The sequence below is a fragment of the Neoarthrinium moseri genome, assembly GCF_022829205.1.
Source record: "Neoarthrinium moseri strain CBS 164.80 chromosome Unknown scaffold35_Wmoseri_CBS_16480, whole genome shotgun sequence".
Classification (NCBI taxonomy): domain Eukaryota; kingdom Fungi; phylum Ascomycota; class Sordariomycetes; order Amphisphaeriales; family Apiosporaceae; genus Neoarthrinium; species Neoarthrinium moseri.
In genome coordinates, this window is record NW_026055149.1 from 137,083 (window position 1) to 157,579 (window position 20,497).

Genomic DNA, 20,497 nt, shown 5'->3' on the forward strand with positions numbered 1-20,497 from the left:
AAAAAATAATATGGGCAAGCAATATCTCTCTGATTTCCTTCATTCCCTGGCGACATTTAACATTACTATATGATCCATGATCAGTCAACCCTTGATTAATACCGATTGATAAAATATTAATGTCTCCCAAAACACACGTCTCTACCAGCCAAGACAATGCCTTTGTTATGGTAGATGTTGGTACATCGGGAGCGCCTGTCGATAACACCGCACGAATATCCGAATCCTCGAAGACAACGATCAAATGTGGAGTCGATCAGAAGCTGATAACTGATCTAAAGCTCGAAGGATGCTGCCGTTGTCGTCATATCTGTCCGGAGAAACGCCGAGAGAATTTCAAAGGTCTCATCGACCCAAATCTATGTTTATCATGCCACGAACGATCAAGAAGGAGTTGGCGCATGGGTCATATGGCATAGAAAGAAGCATTTCTCGAGATAACTGGTTTCTATTTGCAAAATTTGTAGATTGGGTATTGAACTGGAGTGGTGCTCCTGGGCTATATTCCCCAAGTAACACAACCTCAACCAACGCAATCCTCCTCGTCAGTGTCGACAAATCGAACGTACATTGTTCGTGTGACTAAAATAGACGTATAAATCGACGGTCGCCAAACCGGATAGTGGTAAAATAAAGGCAAAAAGTGTGATGGTGTATTAAAGTCTATAGAAAAGAGGGAAATTAAATAAATAAAACGCGAAAAGCACAGCCGCAATTTCTCAAACCACAATTCTATACCACGTCCCACCAGCCCGAGCTCAGTATATTGAGTCTTTATATTATCGTGCGCCACTTGATCATTTTGCTGCCCCCTTCGAGTGGGTTCGTTAGCAGATTAGCATACGAACAAGAGGTCCTTCATCCCATGAGTCTTTGAGACTCTGTAGAATTTTATCCGAAATTTTTGATAGTCCCAGATTGCTGGCATGGAAGCGGTGTCCAATGCGAGTTCTCTGACAATAGCCTATCAAAACGTATCGATCCCCGTGAGGTCTTAGGATAAATTCAGAGGATGCTCCCTTGATAGAACATATTATATCACCCTCAATAGGAGAAACGCACTTCTGTGCGACTATACCTAAAGATCCGTCCGCGCAATAGAAAATGTATCTGTCCGTTGTGGATTCCATTATTTCGTGCCACATATCGTCTAAGGATACCAAATCCACCAACGTTGGTGATGAGTGCAATCTGGTGTCCACAGCCCGAAAGCTGCGCAGGGACGAGTATCCATGTTCTCCTTTCAACACCGTCTCGTGTAAGTTGACATCTTGTACGAAATTTCTTCGAACGTTAAATTGAAAACATAAATTGGCCATGTCTTGCTCAACTGGATGGTCTTGTGTCGCAACGTCAATCGAGTTGGCGGTATTCTTAATGACATCGTCCAGCCATGCCGAGACAGAACTGTGATGCTGGTACTTTGGCACCTGCAAAACGACTTTTAAAACGTGTGCGAAAGTGAACGTTTCAACCTCAAGACATCGGCGCTCTTCATCTACTCGACAATGACCTCCAAAGCGATCCTTTTCCTCCACCATTTTCCAGCTTTTGGGTGCATGGTGCTGCCAGTCAGGGACCCAAGAAGGAAGACCAATAGAAGTTCCAGAGTTGAATTGAATGATGTCGATCAAGTCTGGATCCTTGAGAAGGTATATAGCGTACTCAAATAGAATTTGAGACATAGGCTTGCGGTAGTCCGGAAGGAGCTGTGCTGGAATTTGTCCACTACGGAAGAGACCCGTGAGACTGTATATCCTATCTCGTTCGTCAGTTGCCTGGAAGGATCCAGCTGTGAAACTGAGGTAGCAAGCTATCTGGTCAGCCAATGGTCTGTCCCGCTCCAGCATATCTCCGTGTAACTCTGAGACCGCGATGATTCTCCATAAATTATCTTCCGGAGGATGCAAATCGAGCCGAAATTTGGCGCGAGGGTCCCGATCCCAGTAGAGGCTCAAAAGGGTGAAGTGAAACCAAGGAAGTTCGTATACGCCACAGATCACGAGTGGAGTTATTTCCGGCGCATAATCGTGCGGCACAGGGCGCACCGCAACTTCTTGAAGAATCCAGACACGAAACAACCAACTCCTACTTTCTAGAAACCTTTTCAGCTTGCCTCGCAATCGCCACATTGCTTCAATGCCCAGATTAGTGACATACTCTGCCTTACGTTCTTCTTGGCCGGCTAAGAACAAGGCCTCAACGAAGTAGAAAACCAAAGATACGTCTTCTTCTGTCATTGGACTGTAGTCACCAAGCCAAATCAGAAGTTGGCTGGCGGAACAATATATTTCTCTCATTTTGCGAACCTCACGGTTCCTTTCGTCCAGGTCGGTTTGATTGATGCAAATACTGTCGATCCAAAGTCTCCGCGCCATGTTTTCATTTCTTAGGTATTGGAGTGCAGTGAAGAGGTTTGTTGTGACCGGATAGATGCGATCATTGACCAATATCGGCTTTGTAACAGTTGCATCCCCCCAAGAGTATGATACGGCCTCGTAGTCGGAGTTTGGTAAGAGTTCGACATGTTCGAGGGCGCACTTGATTGGATCGTCGAAGGCGCCTGGTAAGAGGATCACAACTCGGATATGATTTGCTTCTTGAAGCGGAAGTTGCGGGGCAAAACCCACAAACTGCTCCATTGCAGGCACTATCGCACGTCGTGTTCTTGCTGTTCTGAACTCAAAATGATGAATCGGAGGAAGAGTGCGGGAATTTTGAATCAGATGTGGAACTGAACGATTTTGGCTGGCGCCCGATCGAAAAACTTACCTACGTAGCATGCAGTTGGTGCCTCGTGCAGCATCGAGATTGCTGTGTCGCGATATGATTTGACAGTGAGACTGCATCTGTGGTGCATGGCATGCACCTCGAGTCAGCCCGGCCCGGCAGCGTGGAACAGTACAGCCAAGGCCGGTTTTAAGTCGCGTAGAATCGACGAACCAGATGCAGCATCGAAGCAAACTACGTTTTTTGAGTGCAGGGCGAGCTAGTATTCTCAGTGTAGTGAGGCTGAGCGACGTCGATATCACATGGCGCCCCGGCTCCCAACGCCATTCCGTCGGGAGCCAGGGTGCGCTGCAAGAACCAGGCCACAACTGATCAGTAGCCGAGTCAATTACGTGCGCGAGCGAGGGGCACCATTAGTACAAGCCACCCACCTCTTTGAGCTCAATCCCTGGCCACGACGAGTAACATAATCACAATCTACCACATGGCCTGTTATTATTGTTACGGAATACGAAGTATCTTCCCGTAGTCGCATTCTCCTATAAACGATAACGTGTGGGTCCAGCTCAAATTAAGTCGAGATTGTATCGTGTACCCTATTTAGACTTGGCGGCAGACCGATATGTTGGCGATTGATTAATTCTGAATTGACGATACCGCGAGACGGTCCGTGGCGGTGCTGGCCTCTAATGAATAAACTTGCCCCGTTATATACTGTTACAGAGAGTTTTCTATTTCGTTAGGAGCGAAGATTCGTGAAAAGACCTTAAACTCATCCCGACACATATTGACTTCTATATCGCACCCGATTATATGGAGATTTGACTTCAGGAAAAATTGAACTTGGGCACGACAAAGGCATAGGAAGGCTGTGATATTATAGCAGAGTGGGATGCAGTAGAGTGAAATCCAGCAATTCAGAGTAAATCATCCAACTTTATTGCGCAACCTCTTTCAAACTCACCCAGAGCTCTGGTTTCATCGTAGAATGAAATACTTTCACAGGCTTCATGTCACCATCTAGGCCCCATATATTGTTCTTATCCTTATACGATGCTCTGTCCAGCTCCATGTCAAAATGCCATAAGATAAGTGATATAATGAGGCGCATCTCCATATAGGCCAAGTTCCTCCCAATGCATACTCGAGGTCCCGTGCCAAATGGCAAGGAAGCGTTCAGATGGTCCTTCGAAAATTTTTCATCCTCTCTCAGCCATCGCTCAGGTAAGAACGAGTCAGGTTCGTGGAAGTTTAGTCGTGATCGTGTGGCCGCCCAGGGTGATACTGCGACTGTCTTTCCTGCCGGTACGTAGTAGCCGTCAATAGTAGCACCGCCTGGGGGTACCATTCGTTGCTGGCTGGCTGCTGAGGGCGGGAATAGGCGCAGAGCTTCATTCAGCGTTGCTTCTAGGTATCGAAGATTTCTGACTTGGTCCCATTTGATATCCTCGCTCGATTTGAATGCTCCCCTGATTTCATCCACTAAACGGTTATATACAGACGGGTGCGTGCAAACGTAATAGGTCCATCCCGTGAGAGCTGTTGCCGTGGTATCAGTTCCAGCACTGATAAAAAGCGCCATGTTGAGAATGACCTCGGTTTGGGAGAGCGTTTTCTTTGACTCATTATTCAGAATGTGGAACATGAAGTCAGGATGATCTCGATCCCCATCCGCGAGGCGGGCAATAGTCTTCTCCCGCGAATTGTTGAGGTGAATTCTTCTCCAATCAGCTGCTTTCGCTGGCACAAAGAGCTTAACTAGAAGGGTCTCAAGCCATGTGCCAACACCAGACAAGCGACGGATGCCTTGAGTCCACGCAGCTGCTATGAATACATTGATGACAGATGTAGACCACTCCGTAGCTGAAGCCTGGTCTAAGCACCCAAAGGGTTCGGCGAAGCACAACTCGCCCATTATATCGAAAGCAACATACGTGTCTGCGAATTCAGTCAGCGAGATATGCGTGGATTTACTGAGCGTTGAGCGCTTACACCAGCTCGAGAAATCGATGGGCCGGTTCTCGGAAGCCATGGTTTTAAGGACTTCGATCAGCTTATGGATATGCACTCGAAGAAGATTCTCGTGGTGCATCAATGCGCTATTCGTGAATAGGTATCCTAGCGCTCTGCGCTGCCGAGAGTGCTCTCCGTTAAGAGCTAGACTAACTCCTGTTTGTCCGTCCACGTTGCCGACAGCTCCCAAGAATATTGGACTCTTCTCCATATTCAAGCCTCCTTTCTGCGCATCAAGTCAGCTTTGGAACCTCAAGTCAGGGATTTCACCTACCCGAAGGCCATAGATCTCTTCACGGGCTTCTACACTGACGAAGCTAAGCTCATCCGGAGATACCCTCACCACCGGGCCGTAATTATCATGCAACCACCTATAGTAGATGTGTTGGTTTCCTGTGACCAAAGCCAAAGTGGCAGGCAGCTCTGACACGCTATTGGCCCATGGTCCAGGAAGAGACCGGAGAGGATGAAATAATCTTCTGTGAACGATCTGAATAAGAAGCCCAGCAAAGGCCTAGCAAAGGTAAGTAGAGGTCATTCTCCATAAGTGAATAACTCACAAGTATGGCGACCGTTCCGATCAGTGACGTGGCAGAGTATAGGTAAACCGCCATCGTGGGTGTTCAGTGAGCCAAAATGTGATATTGGCATTTGTGAGAAGGAAACGACCTGTACAGTTTACATGCTTATGATAGGCACGGTCAAGGACGCTTTAACTAGGCACTCATTGAGTTTTTTGCCAGGAAAGGATTCCCTGTATTTCAGTGGTGCACCTAACTTGGTTCATAACCAGTATGGCAACTAGAGCATTCGTTCGCGAAGTCACGAGCGCGCGAGCTTGTTTCAAACAGGTAATACACTGTAGTTCTAATTGAAACGTGTTCGGAACAAGAGCGCTATCCACCATAGCGCCAAAGATGCCTCGAGACAACACTATACGTTGCATCAAGTACGAAAATCAATGTGCTCAAATTCGCGCGGGTTGGTTCGTACCTGTACTTCCAGGGAAGTGCGCAGCTCTAACCGGATGAGGCACGCTTAACTTACCCCTAAGTATCCGCACGTCGATCGCCTCACTGCTGTCTTAGACCCACCATTGCAGCACCTCATGTACCACGTGTATGGTGAATATAAGATACGATTTCTACAGATCAACATGCCATATCTTGCAGGTCCAGCAGTAATATCCGACCAACGCAAATCAATATCTTCATACAGCCATGGCCGATACGCAGGAACTGGCGAAAGGGTACACTTTCGTCAACAACACCCAATACGATGCAGGGCTGTTTCTGCTCAAAAGGCTTGGAGTCAAGTCTGGCATGCTTGTTTTGGATGTCGGCTGCGGTCCGGGCAACCTCACGTCGTACCTAGCGGATCTTGTTGGAGACAACGGAAAAGTTGTCGGAATTGATCCCAGCAAGGAGCGCATCGACATTGCACTCAAGCTGGCCACACCCAATCTATCGTTTCATGTGGGAGTCGCTGAAGACCTCTCTTCGTTCAAGTCAGAAAGCTTCGACATCGTCTTCATAAACTCAACTCTCCACTGGGTACAGGACCAGCCTCTTGCACTGAGAGAGGCCGCCCGTGTGCTGAAGCCTGGGGGCCGCGTCGGCATCTCAGGAGGGTCAGGAGACTACCTTACGGCACAAGAGAGGATCAAGGAAGATGTGCTCTCGAGACAGCCTTACCGGAAATATCCCGAAGAAAGCCCTCCAAAGTTCCTGAAACAGCGCGAACTAGAGAGTCTTATCGATAATGCTGGGTTCTCTAAGAGAGACATTGTCATCAACAAAATCGTCAAGTCGGCGAAAGACGCGGACGCTATGATCGACTGGTTAGACACAAGCTCATCCGGGAAGACGTATGGAGGAATTCCTCTGGATCTACGACCGAAGGCAAGAGCGGAGATGAAGAAGGAATGGGACAAGCTGGTAACCGATGACGGTATTCACATGGATATGGAATTATTGGTCACTGTAGCCACCAAATAGAATTGAGCATTACCTACCTTCGGGCCTAGAATCTCGCTTGGATTGAACTACTCATATCCCCGATACCGTGCAGGCCGGTTTAGATCTTAAATCATAGCTGTCTAGAATATCTTCCGGACAGTTACAGATGCACCACATCCGACGTTGACCCTGTACTGCTTCCATCCCGAAATAGAATCTCGTCAATGAGTTGGCGGGAGGGCATAGGGTCACACCTTGGCGTAACAGCGCCAATGGCACCTGAGTGATTGATGAGATAGACATTATGGGATGTGGCGGGGTACTCTTAGCTTGCTGGGCTTTAACTAACTACCGCTCATGCAGGAACTCGGTTAGATCCTGCACAGGGGTTGCTGTGCGCCAAGGGACATGTTTGGTTTGGAGCGGAAGCTCATACTTCGTACGGCTAGACCGGTACTCCACTACTGGACCTCAGGGTATTCTGAGCATATTAATCGAAGATTTGCCAAATGCCGAAGCGGATCTCAAACGATAATTGCGGAACTCGCATCGGGGTATTCAAGTATTGAAACGTACTTTGCAACCTGTCCGTGAACCCCTCCGCGTTTTGAGAAATGACAGCAAACCTTGCTGTAAACTACGAAGTCTAATCACATGATAACAGAACTCCATCTCGCCCACTTAATTGAACAAGAATTTCACAGCGCTAGCTCTGTCCTTCCCGGCGAGGACAATGCTTTAGTAATTTAGGTTTTTGTTATGAATTAGTTGTAATTGGGCTGTCGACTTCAAGAATGCCTCCCTTATCAAGTTCGAGAACGGCATCCTGGGAGTCCGTGCCTGCCCTTGCTCAAGCGCCAGAGGCGATATCTGATGACTCTGAGAAGGGTGTGGACGCGATATATACCAGAAACGATGAGAGCACAGGCGGAGGCAGTCAGTTGCCATTCTTTTCTGGGAAGCCCGAAACCAGCGATGATGCACAGCTTCAGTCAGAAGCTGAGTTCATAGTGTGGTGGGATGAACCAGAAGATCAAGACCCAAGCAATCCGATGAACTGGTCATCGACAAGAAAATGGATCAATATCCTCACGATCTCTGTAATCAGCTTTTCGGTGTGAGTGGATTTCACACCTCTATTGAAGACATTTGAAGGCAAACTCTGATTGTGGTAGGCCTCTTGTATCGTCCATGCTCGCACCAGGCGTTGAACAACTTATGCAAGAGTTCAGAACTGACTCTACACTATTTGCGACATTTGTGGTGTCAATTTTCGTCCTTGGCTTTGCTTCTGGACCGCTGCTGCTTGCACCGCTGAGTGAGCTGTATGGCCGCGTGCTCATCTACAACATCACAAATATGTTATTCTTAGTGTTCACTATTATGTGTGCCCTTTCACAGAACCAGGGAATGATTCTGGCATTTCGATTCCTATCGGGGTTTGTAGGTGTGGCCACCATCACCATAGGTTCAGGCACCATTGCGGACCTTATGCCACGAGAAAAGAGAGGCAAAGCCGTGTCACTCTGGTCTGTGGGCCCTATTCTCGGCCCAATGGTTGGTCCTATCATTGGCGGCTATGTGACAGAGGCTTCTGGCTGGCGATGGATGTTTTGGACCATTTCAATTGTCGTAAGTTTTCATGTTGATACCAACACAGTGTGAATAGTATGGTCCTTACTCATGCAACATAGATCGGCGTAGTCACCATTTTTGGTTTTGTCGTGCTGAGGGAAACGTATCCCGTGGTAGTGCTGGAAAGAAAGGCAGCCACGCTCAGAAAGAAGACAGGGAACTCCAAATACCGGTCCAAGCTGGCTTCGGATCTTACACCACGGGAACTGTTCAAGCACAGCATCGTACGGCCATTGAAGATGCTGGTTTGCTGCCCAATCGTCACGATCATGTGCACTTACGTTGCCGTGCTCTACGGGATACTTTACCTGCTCTTTGCGACATACTCATTTGTCTTCAGAGAAGTGTACGGGTTTTCGACATCCGAGGCTGGCCTTGTTTTCATTGCTGGCGGCGCCGGGACTCTATTGGGGCTGTTTTACGTCGGGAGCTTTAGCGACAGGACCCTTAGGAAACGCGCCGCTGCAGGCAAGACCATCACACCCGAGGACCGACTTCCTCTTGTTATCACAATACCAGGAGCTCTAACGTTCCCAATCGGGCTATTTGTCTACGGGTGGAGCGCACAAGTGCAGGCGCATTGGATCATCCCGCAGATTGGCACGGCCATCACTGGTTTCGGGTCGATCTTGATATTCATCGGGATTCAAACCTACCTCGTCGATGCGTTCGTGCCTTACGCCGCGAGTGTAATTGGTGCCAACGCAGTGCTCAGAGGTTCTGCTGGGGCATTTCTGCCGCTTAGTGGTTTGAACATGTATAACACCCTTGGTTGGGGATGGGGAAACAGCTTGCTCGGGTTTGTCGCACTTGGATTTGCCCCGCTACCATGGATATTTGGACTCTACGGTGCTAAGATCCGCAATCTTAATCGTAGTCAAGTGAGGCTCTGAGCAACTGAAAGTATGGATATGTGTGTAGGAGAGAACATAGCATTTTAGATGGCGTTGGAGATTCAAGAGAATGCATGTGGCAGTGGAACCATATTGGCCATAAACTCAGCCCTGCTTCCGTTGTGACTAATGAGCCACATGATGACCACTTGTCTATCCTCTACTTTCATACAGTCGTCACGAAAATAAAATCTTGAAACTATCATTCAATTCTTTCAAAATACAATTGGTCAACTACCGCCGTAAACCATGTGATATGGGACTAAATCTTTCAATCAGTTCATTTCTGGAGAAATCCTCCAAATGAAGTTTCTGCAAGTTCCTCCCCGTCTTCATGTAGTCCACCCCAGTGGCCATATAGGCAAGAATAATCACGGCCTTGATTGGAGACGCATCAATCCCGAGCTTCTCTGCCAAGTCATGCCAGCTCACCAGCAGGTCTGGAACATCCTCCGAAATATTTCGATTTTCTATGTCAGCTGGCGCCTTCAATTTGTTGTGCGGTTTCGAATTTTGTGCCAAATCTACGAGGTCGGTAAATGTGTGGCCATAGCACTCATTCGACACCTCTATCGCGCTCTTCAGCCGAAGTCCAAATGCCTCGCCAATCTGAATTCGCACTTTGTCGACGGCGATCATGGCGTTGGCCACAGAACGTGTGAGACCGTCGTGATACAGCAGGAAGTCCCCAGATGTACTTTCGATGCGGCCGGCATTCATGAGCATCATGAGCGGGTGAAAGACGCCGTTGACGTTCAGCAACGAGACTTCGATGACGCTGCTACACCACTTAAGCTCCATTGGAAAGATGCCTTGTATCTTGTCCTTGACAGTTGGGCACAAGTCCTTTTCCAGAGACGCAATGAAAAAGCGGCTCTTCTTGCCCAGCACGATTAAGCTTCCTTCGTTCATCCTGCACGAATATGGCGACAGGTTGGTTTCGAAGATGTGCCCAACTTCCATCTCCGCGTCCGCAATGAGCGCGAACAGATTTCCCGGGATTGCAATGATGGAATGCTGGCGCAGGCAGAACTTCTTCATTTCTTGCAGCACCGTTTCCTGTCCCGTGGACGGAACCGTGAGGATGATAGTCGTGGAGAAGTGGACGACATCGCTCATGTCACATGTGACTTTCAGACTCACGGAGCCCTGGATGATACCGCTGGCTGTCAAGTAGCCATTCTTGATCACGTAGCCGGCATGCCGTAGGTGCGTAGGGTGAGAGTAAATCAACACATTTGTTCCACTTCTTTCGAGGTCCGCCGCGAGAGCGAATCCAGCTGGCCCGGCACCCACGATAGATACCTTGGGCTGCATGATAGGGCTACCGTAACTGCCGACTATGGTTCGACGCATGAGTCCGTGTTGGCTTTGTTTCAACTGATATCAAGGTCAAGGGAGGGATAATTATTAATGAAAAAGAAGTTGTGTTCAAGTCAACTCGCCAGTATTTGGGAACCAGGAAAGGTACATGTGAAGTCGTGATGTTGTACTCTATTAATATGTCGACTTTTTCCAGACGTTTTATTTATGTATCTAGGTATGTCCACCCAAGCAAGTGCACTAGACACATAGCCGCAATAGTCTAGATCGGCATCAGAAACAGCACGTACGCGGAGCTCATTTTCAGGACATCTACTACACCTACCTCATAACACGAGACGATGTCGTGCAAGGCCGGCAAGGGTCCCAGCTTCCATGAGTTGCCGCCTATTCGTCCGGCAATCTGTTAACGATTCGGCGGGCCCCTGGTGTATAGGGCCCTGCAGCACATTGACCATATACGCTAGCATGAATCCATGTTGATCTCTGCATTTGAGCAAGTTTGCTCGATTTACCACCTTTGCGGGACGCACGATTCACCTCGCCGACCCGGCCATTTTGCCAAAACAAGTACGGTAATACTGCCTCGATCTTGGCCATGGCCCCGGTAGCTTGCTGCGCATCATGGGTTAGATGCTAGACATTGCAGTGTACCGAGAGCGGGAGAGTTGCACCGTAGTACAGGTACCTCGTTCGCGCTGTAGAGCACGGTCGATGTTTCAGTGCATTGTCGCACGGCATGGGCCACGAGATCTAGGTCTACAAGGGTTCAAACTCTAAATGGCGAAACTCCACAATTCATTCGTCACCCTCATTCCCAGCCTACCCTGAGGACCTGACTGGACGCTGTCAAAGTGCTTGGCATATGGCAAGCGGGTTTTCAGTAGAGAGTCTGCGCTAAAGCACTTAGAGTCATTATTTCGTGGAAAATCCGGTGTGTGCTCAGAGAAGTTACCGTCGTCACAGGATGGGCGTCTTAAAACAATAATTGCTCGTTATTAGCGAAACCAGTCTACCAAGCATACGCCTCCTCCACTAGATCTACCCTAAACCCCTCTTTGACACATTTCACAACCTGCCTCGTGGCTTCGTCTGTGAATGTCCCCGGCCCACATACTAGGACAGTCGTCTGAAGGCCCGGTTCCAGGTGGGACCTGATCACGGTTCCAATCTCCATTCTCCCATTCGTTGCGCCTGCCGTAGTCCGCGAAGCCGATGTCGCCTCCTTCTGAGTCTCATCGTCAAGAGAGTTCGACTTCTGCGAAGCGGCATCGACATCGCCCGTGTACCAGAATTGAAACTCAACGCCTTCGGCATCAGCGAGGAAATTCCGTCTCACGTGCTCGATGAGGCCCATTTCCTTCGCAGACCAGGCCAGGACAAATCGCTTTGCCTTTTTCATGACGCCGCGACCTGTTCTTGAACTCTCACCTCTATGGATGTTGGAACTTGCGTATTCCTGAATATAGCTAAGCGCATTCGTAATGCCAATACCGCCGATCAGGCACAGCACTGTATCGGCAACAGAAAGAGGCTGCAGGGTTGCTCGATGACCAGCATAGCCACCCTCTGTGTAGACTGACACTTCCATCTTGGAGCCAGAAAGCGACTCCAGTAGTCTTTTTTGGAGACTGGAAGTCATCCCAGCATGTACGCGGACGAGGAATTGGATGTATGTATGTCCCACAATTTGAGTCTTGTGTGCGGTAGCAGCCTGTGGTCTCCTCGGTGAAGAGCTAGGTGAAGAGTCAGAGTCTGCTGTGACTGACACGATACCGAAGTCCTTCGGTTGCGAGGCCTTCTCATTTTCACCAGCGACAAGCCCAGTGGTCGCCAGCACGGGCAGCTCCTGGCCTTTTCTCTTCCAGCCAGCAATACTGAAGGGGTGGCTTTCCCATGGCTTGCCCAAAGAGGGAAAGTACAAGAAACTGTGCTGTCCAGGGCCAAACTTCCAATCGGCTCGTGGGAAAACGGTGATTTGCAGGACGTCACATCCTGGTACCGCCTCAACAACACCTGCGGTGTCGCCGAAACGGTTGTAGTAAAGCACGCGAGCAACTCGAGCGGTGCGGTCAGCAGCCCAGAAAGCGAAGGCGATATAGAGCCACACTTGGTAACCGTAGTCGAATCCGAAGTGAGGAACCAGATGGTACCAGCATGCGGCCAAAGCGACAGTAATGAAGGCAACGTGGGTGAACAGGAAAAACTCGTAGAACTTGGTTCGAAACGGGAGAGCCGCAAAGCCAAGCGCCAGGCAAAGGGCTATTGTGCCGATAATTCCCCAATACTGGTTCATATTAGTCAGGTTATCCACACCTCAATGGTCAAGTCGACTCACAAAGAACGGATCAGCTGCTTTGGCAGCATAGGCTGACGCTCCTTCGTATCCGGGTTCGAAGTAGGCAACTGTGTAGGCTATGGAGTGCACAACGGCTTGCAGAGTTGCTACTCTTGCAATCCAACGGTGTAGTGTAAGGAATGCCGTCTGATTCCATCCCGTGATGGCAAGGAGAAGGTTGTTCCGGCCCGCAAATAAGATCGCAATGGTCAGGTTGACAAGACTGAGCGTACCCGTCCGATTACCGACGTACTCGCATAGTTCAAACCCGGAGGAAAAGAACCAGATGTTGGGCTGGAAGCTCTGGAAATTGACGGCAGAGAAGACCACGTTGAGAATGACAAAGACGGTGATGAATATGCCGAGGGCTCTACTAGGAACATAGCCTATTTTCCCGGGCAGAGGCTCCAGACGCCGAGTTCCAACGAAGGCGGGCAAGAAGACGAGCCCTTGAAGCTTTGCCCACAGATTGGAGGTCTGTAACTTTTTCTGAAATCCAGGAAAGGCGCCCCTGATGTGGGCGAAAGCTCCGGCGATGATGCAGGTGCCGATGACTAAAAGATATAGTATTACTCTGATAGTAGAGTGTTTTTTTTTAGCTTCTTCCTTGCAGGCAGATATAGACTGGACACAAGTGTGCAAAGGACTTACGAGTATCTTGTATGCAGATATTCTTGTCTAGCGAACTCTCCATAGGTTCCATGGGTGGAGTAATAGACGTTGCTGTTGACCAGGCTGGTCTCGTTGAGCCACATGGCATCTTCCGCCAGTTCGATCGTAGGCGGCGTGGCGGGCAGACTCTGCTCGAAAGTCGGAGTCGAAGCACCAGCGACTGCCTGCTTGCTGAAGCACTCGGCCTGCTTTTCAGCGGGATATCCGTCGGCGTTGCAGTTTTGTTGGATACAGTAAGCCATTGTCTGAAGCCACGGGGTATTGCTCGCGTAGCACTCGTCGCTGGTCATGCCCATCATTGACATGTCCATGTCCATATCCATCCCCATGTCCCCGGACATGCCATCGTCTTCGCTGAAGGTCGTGCAGTTCAGATAGAGCATAGAGAGCGAATCGTGACATGTCTGACAGCAGAGGTCTTGATATAGGTCGATACCGAAGCCGATGATACCATCTTGAAATGCGCTGGTCATAGGAATAAGATACAAGGCACATAGAGCCGCCGAAGTGATTTTGCCAACCATGGCGGGCGAGTTAGCAGCCAACTGGCAGGTAATGCTGAAGGTGATTGCTGTATGAACAAACTTTCTCAGAGCGCAGCTCGAGATATGCACGTCAATGTGTACAGCATGCAGTCGCTAGGAACCGGAAAGCCAAGGCCCAAATTTGAATGGTGCCGAGAGACAAGGCCCGAGTGTAGATGATATACGAAACCGACCGGGCGGTTGGTCTGCTTTCAGTCGACGGTGCCGTTACCTCGCCTGACCACGAGCAAGATTCTGGTGCACGAAGGACTTCACGGCGTCCAAGTCACTCTGTCGCCCTACGAGTTACGGACATGTTGTAAACCAAAGACGGCTACATGCTATCTCCCATGGAAGGAAAACACCCGCCCATCCCCATCCCCATCCCCAACCACATCCACATCCACTTTAGCCATGGCGCCCGGATTTCTGGGGACGGGCGATTGCAAAGTCCAGACAATCTGACCACGAAACAAGGGTCCAGATCCAGATGCGATGGGCATCCACAGCCAGATGCGGTATGTCTGTAGTGTTTCGGGGGACGGGCGAGCAGGGGGCAGGGGTCTTGAGCGGGAAAGAGAGGTATTGAGCTAGTTTTTTCTTTCGTCTGCCAGGAAAATAAAGCGGGGGTCGATATGCGGTTAATACAAGCCAATACTCGGCGCCGTCCAATCACCACGGCACTAAATCCGCGAAATAAGCTCACCCAAGCCACGGGAGCACGTTCTTGAAGCTCTGATCTCCTCAGCTGGCGTCGCTAACTAGTCCCAGATCACCCAAGGGTCCTCCGCGCCGTCGCCCCAGCTCCTCGGGCCCGGTTTGTAGTAGGATGTTTTCGTCGACACTACTATCTATGGAGGCGGCATCAACGGCTGCAGTTGAGCGAGTTTCCGATATGCTGGGGCCGGGACACTGAGCGGCGCGGACAGGATGCCGCGCGAGAAACCGTTTGACGATGGAGTCAGCCGGTGGCAGTTAGTTGGAAGACTATCGATATCCTTGTCACCTCTCCCAGATCGCCATCCTCCTCCGCATTCCCGCTTGTAGCGAGCACGGGAGGAGCCTGAGTTGAAACTCCGTCCCAGAAGGGACTACAGAAGACCGCGAGAACGATGTCCAATGGTCCATTAATGCTGTACATTTCATTAAGCCTCGTGTTCTCGAGATGCGACGCACCCCGTTGTCATTATCATTTACACAGACATTTCCCGCCAATTACACCACCAAAGTCGCGGCATGAGGTACTTCCGGATTACGCAGCCTCCTTCCGCTCAATATACACCTCCAACCCCTGCTGCACCACAAAGAACGAGGCGTGTGCCTTGAGTTCCCGGTTTGGATAGACAAGCTCGAAATGGAAGTCTCTCAGCAGACGTGGGATCACCTTGTTGATCTCCAGGAGGGCCAAGTTGCGCCCAATGCAGACATGGCTGCCACCACCGAACTATAGGGGGTTCCACCGTTAGCACTCGGCCAGACTATATTGCCGGGGCCATGCGTGACTCACCTGGAACATGTAGCGCTCCATGACCTTGGCCTTCTCGGGGTCCTCGAGCCACCGCTCGGGCCGGAACGCGTCGGCGTCGGCGCCGAAGACCTCGCGGTCGCGGTGCAGCACCCAGCCGTTGACGGCGATGCGGGTGCCGCCGCGGAAGAAGCGGCCGTCGAGCTCGACGCCCTCGGGCGGCACCAGCCGCGTGATGTTGACCCCGACCGCCGGCCGCACCCGCATCGCCTCCTTGAGGCACGCCTGGAAGTAGGCCAGGCCCTGCGCCTGCGTCCACTCGACGTTGCCCGACGCCGGGATCTCGCCCGCGGCCACGGCGCCCGCCACCTCGTCCCGGAGCGCCGCGTGGATCCGCGGCACCGAGAGCACGTGGTGGAAGAAGGACTGCATGGTGGAAGCCGTGGAGTCAGAGCCGGCGAAGCTATTTGGGACTCTTGTTAGCCATGGCCTTGTGTCGAACCTGCTTTCGACAGTGTGGAACTCCTTCTCTCATAGGCAATCACGCGTTTCCCCTTTTTGCCGATCGGCTTTCAGGGAAAGGAAACAGGACAACTTACATGGCTCCATGCGCAACCGCAAACACGTCGCCCTCGGAGAACCCGCTGCCCTCCTTGAGGTGGCCGCGGATCAAGCTGCCGAGGAGGTCCTGGCGGCCGTCGCGCGAGCCGGCGCCGTCCTGGAACTTCTCCTCGACAAAGGGGCGACGCTTGTCCATCTCCTCGAAGGCGATGCGCGTGATGAGGGCGTTGCTGGGGTTCAGGGCCGGCACCAGCTTCCACAGCGGGTTGCGGCGCAGTAGGTGGTCGAGCTCGGGCACCTGGCCCACGATGCCGTTGTACGTCTGGCTCGCGTCGATGGTGGCGATGGCGCCCTCGACGTCGCGGCCCGCCGCCAGGAACCCGAACGCCCGGCTGAAGGCCACCTCGCCCAGCACGTCGAAGGCGAAGTAGTGCAGCCAGTCGCCCAGGTCGACCTTGCCGCTCCTCGCCTGGCCCGGCTGCTGCGCCGACGTCGTGTTCATCGTCTTCTCGTCGGGCGTCGCCTCCCCGGCGTCCGTGCAGAACTCGCCCAGGCGGCGCGCCAGCAGGTCGACGGTCTCGTCGATGAAGGGGCTCAGCTGGCGCATGGCGGCCATGGAGTAGGGCACGTTGGCGACCTTCTTCTTGGCGGCGTGGACGTCCTCGCGGGTCTCGGTGAAGATGTCCGGGTTCTCGGGCGGCGGGAAGACGTCGTAGAAGTCCGTCTTGTAGAAGCGCTTGCCCGCCGACAGCACCGTCCGCGCCGCGGCCGGCGAGGCGATCGACACCTCGTTGGGCGCGATCCGCACCACCGGCCCGTACCGCTGGTGCAGCGCGATGTGCTCCAGCTGCGTGCGGCCCCGCGCCGTCGAGATCACCTTCCACAGGCGCGAGAACGAGGCCAGGAACGGCCCCGGGTAGGACCGCAGCGGCGAGGCGTACCGCTTATAGAAGGCGCGGAAGACGAGCAGGGAGAGACATATAGATATCAGGTGGGATCTGATGAAGGGCAGCACCGTGGCGAGGAAGGCCACGGTGGCCGAGGAGGATTCAGCCATTATACTGCGAATAGTAGGGCCAGGAAGCCGGTTCCTTGTGCTGTTGAAGAACGCTGCTGTTGATATCAATATACTAGAGCCCGAGGGGGACCCGTCGGTTGTCTATGAGCGTTCCTATAGTCCTGTTGAAGGACGTGTACTACGGATCGCTCGGGTAGGACGAGCTAACTTAAGTCTTTCACATCTGGGGGTTTATATCTGGCTCTGGCACTTTGCTCTGGCCCTAACGGTCCCCAAGCCACGGCACACGAGGTGGCTGATCATCATAGACATCACCGCGCACGTCGGGCGCGCCTAAACGCCCGGAAGAATAGATCCTACAGGCCAGGCTGCCTGGCGCCCCATGACCAATCCGACAGGCCGTCCACGGCGCTGGGAGCTCGGCCCTAGAACGCAGCAGCAGATCGTACGTGTGTGAGACGGGACCCCGGTTTACTCAGGCCTTATTAACCGAACTCGAGGCGGCGCGGGCCAATCAGCAAACTGCCGGCTGAAATAGTTCACGATAGTGGGCTTGGGGCGGATCGACGGTTGGAGACTTGGAGTAAGGGCGAATGTGGGGAGGGAACGATCCGAGCGACGAGAGGCTGAAGCGCGCGTCCTGGCGTCCTGGGGGACGTGGGGTCGGGCATAGAAAAACGGCCTTGTCATTGCTAATGGTCGTCGTCTCGATGGGCCGTGGATCATGTAAGCTTTGCGGCGATGTCATGCCACTGTCTTGGCGCCAGCCAATATTCCATATGTCTTGGCAAAGTTCAACGTTTCCAGGGACGATCATATACACACTAGAGGTTGCATGCAATGCAGCAGCAGGATTGCTATACCTGGATGCCTTAGTAATACGACCCTGGGCTGGCCAAGTCTACAATGAAACCAGATACCACTGTCAGACGATTGCGAGGTGCCGAGTTTTGATCGTCTGCATTCACATTGACGGGCGCATTTCAAATTACTAAAGCAAGTGGTATCAATGAAGACAGCGGTATGACTTTTGCTCCACCATCAAATGCACGTTTCGACCCTCATCTCATGGATCATCGCTTCGTAATCGTGGAACAGGAGGAGCCTATCATTTGTCCCACTTCTTGGCCTCGACCCCATCGGGCGGAGAAGTCGTATAGCTCTTCTTCGAGGCCTCCTCCCAGCTCGTGCTCAGACTCGTGCCGTTGCTCTCGACGTAGCTCTTCATCATGGCTCGTCTCATGTCAGGGTCCGCATCCTTGTACAGCTTCTTGAAGAAGTCATCGACGCCCTCGGGATTGTCGTCTTCGTCAAGGTCTATTGCGTCCCAGTTCTTGGGGCCTGACTTGGACGACGTGGGATAGGAAGGGCCAGCAGAGCTGGCTGGTGCAGCCGTGTTTGGAGTTGCATTCTCCTTCGTCACAGCCTCGACTGTTGAGGGCTTGAGCGGCGTGGCATCCGGTGTGGATTGAGGGGGTGCTGGAGCATTTACGGTGTCATACGTCACTGGGGACAGCTTGTCCAGCAAGGCAAGATACCAAGCCCTTGTGTCGTCGCCAAATGCATTCTTAGAGAAACTGCTGGGGCTATCGTAGCCCAGACTTCGAGCGTGGCCAATAAACTCGTCACGCGTGCCGTGTGATGCTTGGCCAATGGTAATGTTGTCAAAGATTGAGGCGGTGGGCGGGCGAAGGGCTCCCCATTTGCCAGGGATTGCTTTTCGCAACACCAATTCCACCTTCATCGACTTGACAGTGTGCGTCGTATCTGCGGGCCTGATCTTGTCCAAGAGGTGGAGTGTTAGAGAGCCGGAGGGGGTGTTGGGGATGGGGCCGAGCGTGACCTAAAAAGCAAGTCAGTGGGTATACGCCATGCGACCAGCGACCGGGCGATGGGACTTACACGTTGCTCCTGGGCATCCACACGGAACTCGTCCTTCGGCACATTCTTGACGAAGAAGCTGACGTTGAGGGTGGTGTCGTTCTGGTAGAAATCGGTGCGAATGTCGTGCTTGGCATGCTCGGCACGGAACTCTCTCCAAACATCATCCCACGCCCAGCTGCCGCTGTCGGACGGCTCGGGCTGTAGGCCGGGGAGTATGTGGGCCGGGATCTTCGGCTTGTTCGGCTCTTCTGCAGGCTCGTCGACGTGCAGGTTGTCGACCTCCTCCACCTGTACCTTGGTCTTCGGGTATCGGGCGACGTTGACCTTGCGACCGGGCGCCCCGGCCTCCAGCTGGTCCATCTTGGTCAAGGCCTGGATGCGCCAAGAGAAGGCAAGGTTTCGAACCGTGGTGGACTTGGATCGCTCGCCGCCCATGGCAGCGCTGAGGCCGTCATTCTTCTTGGACGCCTCTGCTGCTTGGTTGGCGTCCTGGACCTCTTTTGCCGTCACGGTGTAGTCGCCGTTCTCGTTGACCTTGTTCTGCTGACCATCATCTTCGGAGGCCCTGGCTCCCTCGACCAGGCGGATGGCCCAGAAGGCGCAGATGTCGGCGTCTGCGTATCGGTCCAGTCGAAACAGGGCTATGGCTCGTCGGATCTGGGCATCGGCCATCAAGTCGCGGTTAGCCCTCTCGAAGGCAATGGAGAGGGCCTGCTCGGCATCGTTGAGGGCGCGCTGGACCTCGTTGGTGCGCAGGTAGGCCTTGGACCGCTCGAGGAACCAGACCGGGGCTGGCTGGGCCTTCAGGGCCTGGCTCAGCTTCTCGATGCCCTCGGCGTACTTGCTCGCCTTGACGAGGCTGACGCCCTCGTTGGCAAGAATGTTGGCCGACATGATGTGACCGGGGGAGGGGCAGTGCGTGGCAAGCTGGTCGTTTCAACGTCGGCTGTCGGGGTACTGCGATGTTGACGTTCGTGTCGTAACGAAATCCCAGTAATATCGGGATCGAGAACGGAACCGGGAAAGCAATTGACAAGAAACCAAAAGCGCTTCCAATGTTGTGAGCCGTCGGTGGCTTAGGTATGCCCTTGGTGATCCTGAGATCCTCAGGCAGGCAGCTACCTATCGTTAGGGACCTTCTATGGCGGGGCATCGAAGCTCCAGGAAGCTCGCCCTAGGTACCTAAGGTACCTACCTAACTAACTAAGAGCTCCCCGCTGAAATGTATTGCCGGCCATTCAAGGTCGCGTGGGGGGGGGCGGTGACAGCTGAGTTAGGCACCTGAGCTCCCTGACCGCCTGCTGCATCGGCCATAGACTGTACCTAGGTAGGGGTGTCACAAATCAGGGGGGGAAGAAGGTATCATAAAGCCATTATGTTCATTCATTAAATATTTATATATATATATAAAGGTAAGGCACTCTTTTTTCCACCTCGTGCGCTTCGATGGATGGGCTCCTGCACCATGAATTAATGATTCAAA

At 52.2% G+C, this 20,497-nt stretch overlaps 8 protein-coding genes across 8 annotated transcripts; 2 read left to right on the forward strand and 6 right to left on the reverse strand.

Moving 5' to 3' along the window:
* Positions 1-827: 827 nt before the first annotated feature.
* JN550_008374 (uncharacterized protein) lies at positions 828-2,642 on the reverse strand (the record flags this gene model as incomplete). The annotated part of the gene is made up of 1 exon (XM_049320328.1): positions 828-2,642. The coding sequence occupies one exon, from the start codon at positions 2,640-2,642 to the stop codon at positions 828-830; it is 1,815 nt and encodes a 604-aa protein (XP_049169596.1).
* A 1,025-nt stretch (positions 2,643-3,667) lies between these two features.
* JN550_008375 (uncharacterized protein) lies at positions 3,668-5,357 on the reverse strand (the record flags this gene model as incomplete). Its single annotated transcript, XM_049320329.1, has 4 exons — positions 3,668-4,668; positions 4,723-4,969; positions 5,018-5,257; positions 5,304-5,357. 4 exons carry the CDS (start codon positions 5,355-5,357, stop codon positions 3,668-3,670), a joined length of 1,542 nt encoding a protein of 513 aa, XP_049169597.1.
* A 606-nt stretch (positions 5,358-5,963) lies between these two features.
* JN550_008376 (uncharacterized protein) lies at positions 5,964-6,740 on the forward strand (the record flags this gene model as incomplete). Its single annotated transcript, XM_049320330.1, has 1 exon — positions 5,964-6,740. One exon carries the CDS (start codon positions 5,964-5,966, stop codon positions 6,738-6,740), a length of 777 nt encoding a protein of 258 aa, XP_049169598.1.
* Positions 6,741-7,495: 755 nt separating this feature from the next.
* JN550_008377 (uncharacterized protein) lies at positions 7,496-9,229 on the forward strand (the record flags this gene model as incomplete). The annotated part of the gene is made up of 3 exons (XM_049320331.1): positions 7,496-7,818; positions 7,877-8,333; positions 8,396-9,229. The coding sequence occupies 3 exons, from the start codon at positions 7,496-7,498 to the stop codon at positions 9,227-9,229; spliced, it is 1,614 nt and encodes a 537-aa protein (XP_049169599.1).
* A 234-nt stretch (positions 9,230-9,463) lies between these two features.
* JN550_008378 (uncharacterized protein) lies at positions 9,464-10,546 on the reverse strand (the record flags this gene model as incomplete). The annotated part of the gene is made up of 1 exon (XM_049320333.1): positions 9,464-10,546. One exon carries the CDS (start codon positions 10,544-10,546, stop codon positions 9,464-9,466), a length of 1,083 nt encoding a protein of 360 aa, XP_049169600.1.
* A 1,018-nt stretch (positions 10,547-11,564) lies between these two features.
* JN550_008379 (uncharacterized protein) lies at positions 11,565-13,861 on the reverse strand (the record flags this gene model as incomplete). The annotated part of the gene is made up of 3 exons (XM_049320334.1): positions 11,565-12,839; positions 12,891-13,464; positions 13,542-13,861. The coding sequence occupies 3 exons, from the start codon at positions 13,859-13,861 to the stop codon at positions 11,565-11,567; spliced, it is 2,169 nt and encodes a 722-aa protein (XP_049169601.1).
* Positions 13,862-15,338: 1,477 nt separating this feature from the next.
* Positions 15,339-17,169, reverse strand: JN550_008380 (uncharacterized protein; the record flags this gene model as incomplete). The annotated part of the gene is made up of 3 exons (XM_049320335.1): positions 15,339-15,530; positions 15,594-16,014; positions 16,151-17,169. The coding sequence occupies 3 exons, from the start codon at positions 17,167-17,169 to the stop codon at positions 15,339-15,341; spliced, it is 1,632 nt and encodes a 543-aa protein (XP_049169602.1).
* A 1,069-nt stretch (positions 17,170-18,238) lies between these two features.
* JN550_008381 (uncharacterized protein) lies at positions 18,239-19,908 on the reverse strand (the record flags this gene model as incomplete). The annotated part of the gene is made up of 2 exons (XM_049320336.1): positions 18,239-18,973; positions 19,033-19,908. The coding sequence occupies 2 exons, from the start codon at positions 19,906-19,908 to the stop codon at positions 18,239-18,241; spliced, it is 1,611 nt and encodes a 536-aa protein (XP_049169603.1).
* Between the last annotated feature and the right edge of the window lie 589 nt (positions 19,909-20,497).